This window comes from Protobothrops mucrosquamatus, unplaced genomic scaffold (genome assembly GCF_001527695.2).
Source record: "Protobothrops mucrosquamatus isolate PMUCROS unplaced genomic scaffold, P.Mucros_1.0 scaffold25, whole genome shotgun sequence".
NCBI classification, from domain to species: domain Eukaryota; kingdom Metazoa; phylum Chordata; class Lepidosauria; order Squamata; family Viperidae; genus Protobothrops; species Protobothrops mucrosquamatus.
Window position 1 is genome coordinate 301929 of NW_015386410.1, and position 2799 is coordinate 304727.

Below are 2799 nucleotides of genomic sequence, written 5' to 3' on the forward strand. Positions count from 1 at the left end.
GAGGGCGAAGAAAAAAAAACGTCCCCTCGTCGCGTACAGGGGGCGGCCCAAACTGGCGAGATGCACTTCCCTTTCCTGTTAGATGGCAACTCAGGGTATGAGGAGAAAACGTTCTGCATATGACGCTTCATTTTTAATCGAAAATTAGGGGTGCGCGTTATACACGTGTGCGCGTTATACTCGAATAAATACGGTACATGGCAGTATTGGTGGGAAAGGTCTTGGTGGTACCCCAAATGAAGGAACAGCCAAACAAACTAACAATAAACAGCAGCCCAATAAAGGAATTACCAAAACCACACTCCCACCAACACTGACACGGCAAGTCACTAGTATATAAAATGAGAACAAGCTCCTCTCCCTACTAGCACTGATGATGTTACTTAGTGTGGTCATGAAATGTCTGCAAGAAAACAACCAAGGACCCTACAGTTCAGCCCTGAGCTACAGATATTCTCTTATGTTGATATTCTGAAGGGTTAATTAATTCTTTTTTTCTCCACATTGATTTGGGGTTTTTTGGGGGGGGGGAGGCAGGGTACCTAAATATAACAGTGCTAGCCGATTTAATGCTGACTAAGTGTGCTTATGTATTTGGGGGGCTACTGGGCCTTTTCTTAGAAGCCTCTTTCTTAAAACCTCTTAATTGCTTAACATTAACCTAGCACAACATTAGTAATTAATCACCCTCAGCATTAATCATCTCCCTCTTATGGAAGAAAAAAGTGATGCCTTAATTACTGGGTTTCTCTTTTTTTTGTTATGAAATAGCACAATTTCACATTGAAAAAGAAAAAACAGGAAACTAGTTATTACACACACACACACACACAATATGCACACACTGTGAACTGATGAAAATTTTTACCTGTGTATTACTGTGTTGAACACAAAGCAGTCAGAAGCAAAAGCTTTGGAGACTTCTTAATTAGTTTTGAGAGCCTACTCTGAGGCCTCTGAGGAAATATACAAGGGTCTCTTGCTTGTGGAGACAGCCAGTGTGTAGCCACAATATTAGATTATGCCATTTAGAAAGTGCTACAGAAATGCTGAATATGGAAGTTATCAGAAATCAGATATTAGAAACGAGTCCAAGCATTCCTGGGTCCCATAAAGACACTAGATAGGAGAAGAACATGAGTGGAACAGGCTGCCAAATAGAGACTACATTGTAGATAGAAATCTACATTGCCCTGAACTTTTAGAGAAAAACGGATGAGGCTGGCCTTGGTCATGGTGCTCCCTGAATACAGATGGCAGCGACTGCACTCTGTATCTCTTTGGCGTCTGCCCTACTTTGCTTGGCATTGGCAGCCCGATAAGACTGTGGCTTTAAACTGAACGATTGGAGCTGCATTAAGAGTTTGCCCAAATCTGTTATGTATGTGAGATACTTCTAGCTTCTTTGAACTTGGCAAAAGAAAACAAAATAGACCGCCTCCCAGATATTGTGTGTTCACACTTACTTGGCCTTCTCTAGTCCTGGCTTAGCTAATGGAATGACGTGTATATATATTGGGGAGGGGGTGTCTTTGTGTTATACAGAGGGGCAAGTCCAGCTTATAAACAGGATGTTGGCTCAGGTTAAGTGCTGTGATGTAACGGCAGCATCTCTCCTCTCTCCTCTGCTGTCCATTCGCAGGCGCACACCTCTCAGCTTCACCTCCCGCACCGTGCGGCAGGTCTTCCGTCTTGATGGCGTCTCAGACGAGGAGACCGAGGACCCCGAGAGCGACTCGCCGTCTACAAACCACCAGCCTTCCCAGCCCCCGGTGCCCTCCCAAGGCCAGTCACCAGTACCTGCTGCCGAAGAGCCAGCCCAGACTCAATAAATGGGAAGAGTCAGACTCCAGTTGGATGGGGTGGGAGAGGATAGGGACCCTACCCTTGCACAATTTCTGGCATCTCTAAGGAAAAGAAAAGAAAAAAAAAACACTCCCCCACCCTCCTTTCTTCCCACTTGCAATCTTGGATCTCTCAGCAATCTCTTTGTATCCAGCTGCACTTTAATATCAGCTCACCCCTGAGGGGTGGAAAAAATAGGGCGGAGGAGAAGGAAAATGGGGGAAGGGGGGGGGTTGTCTGGATCTTCACTCTGTTCTTCTTAATGAAAACTCCCAACTCAAATAGCCATTGTTTTCTCTTGCACCTTTTATTCCCCGACCGTTTTCTTCTTGTTTTTCCAACTCTAGTCTGAACATGCAAAAGATTCCCAGCCCAGAGTCAGAGAGGAGACAGGGCAGCCAAGGGGCTCATGGACGCAACAGAGGGTGGAAAGGAATGGCCCTCTGCCACTGTGCTGCGGCTTCTTGGTAAAGTTGCTGGTACTGAGATGCCTTCAGCTTTTCCACAAAGACCCCCCCCCTCCCTCCATGCACCACTGAGAGGCAGCTATGCTTGGGGTGCCTTCTGCTCCCCCTGACCCCCCCCTCCAACTTCCTTGCTTCATGTCAGTCCTACTTTTGGGCTCCCTGTTCCTGGGGACAGGGTGTGCTGCAGAGCCTTCTCAGGTTCCCTCACTTGGAGGAGGTCCAGATTTGATCATCTCTGCTTCTTCCAGCAGACTTGGCTTGCTGGAGTGACTTTGACTCTCCATTTGCTGCTAGTAGAACCCGCCCAGGGTCTGGGCTAACGGGAGTAAATGAACTGAAAACCATTCATCTCAGCTTGCCTTCTCTGTTCTGAAGGGGGACTTGGATGCCACCCTCTCTGCATATCATGGCCAGCAGCCAAAGAGCACTTTGATTAGTCACCTCCTCATCCCTTACTCTTAATATTGCTAAAACTGCTATGGGTGGT

General features: G+C 46.8%; 1 protein-coding gene across 1 annotated transcript in view; it reads left to right on the plus strand.

Annotated features, from left to right (window-relative positions):
- The window catches only part of LOC107283087 (myosin-10-like), a 73131-nt gene extending 71108 nt beyond the window's left edge, over positions 1-2023 (plus strand). Inside the window, exon 41 of the mRNA XM_029283138.1 lies at positions 1643-2023. Within this exon, the coding sequence (XP_029138971.1) occupies positions 1643-1832 (190 nt within the window). The 3' untranslated portion in view covers positions 1833-2023. The remainder of the gene's footprint in view (positions 1-1642) is intronic.
- Positions 2024-2799: the final 776 nt, after the last annotated feature.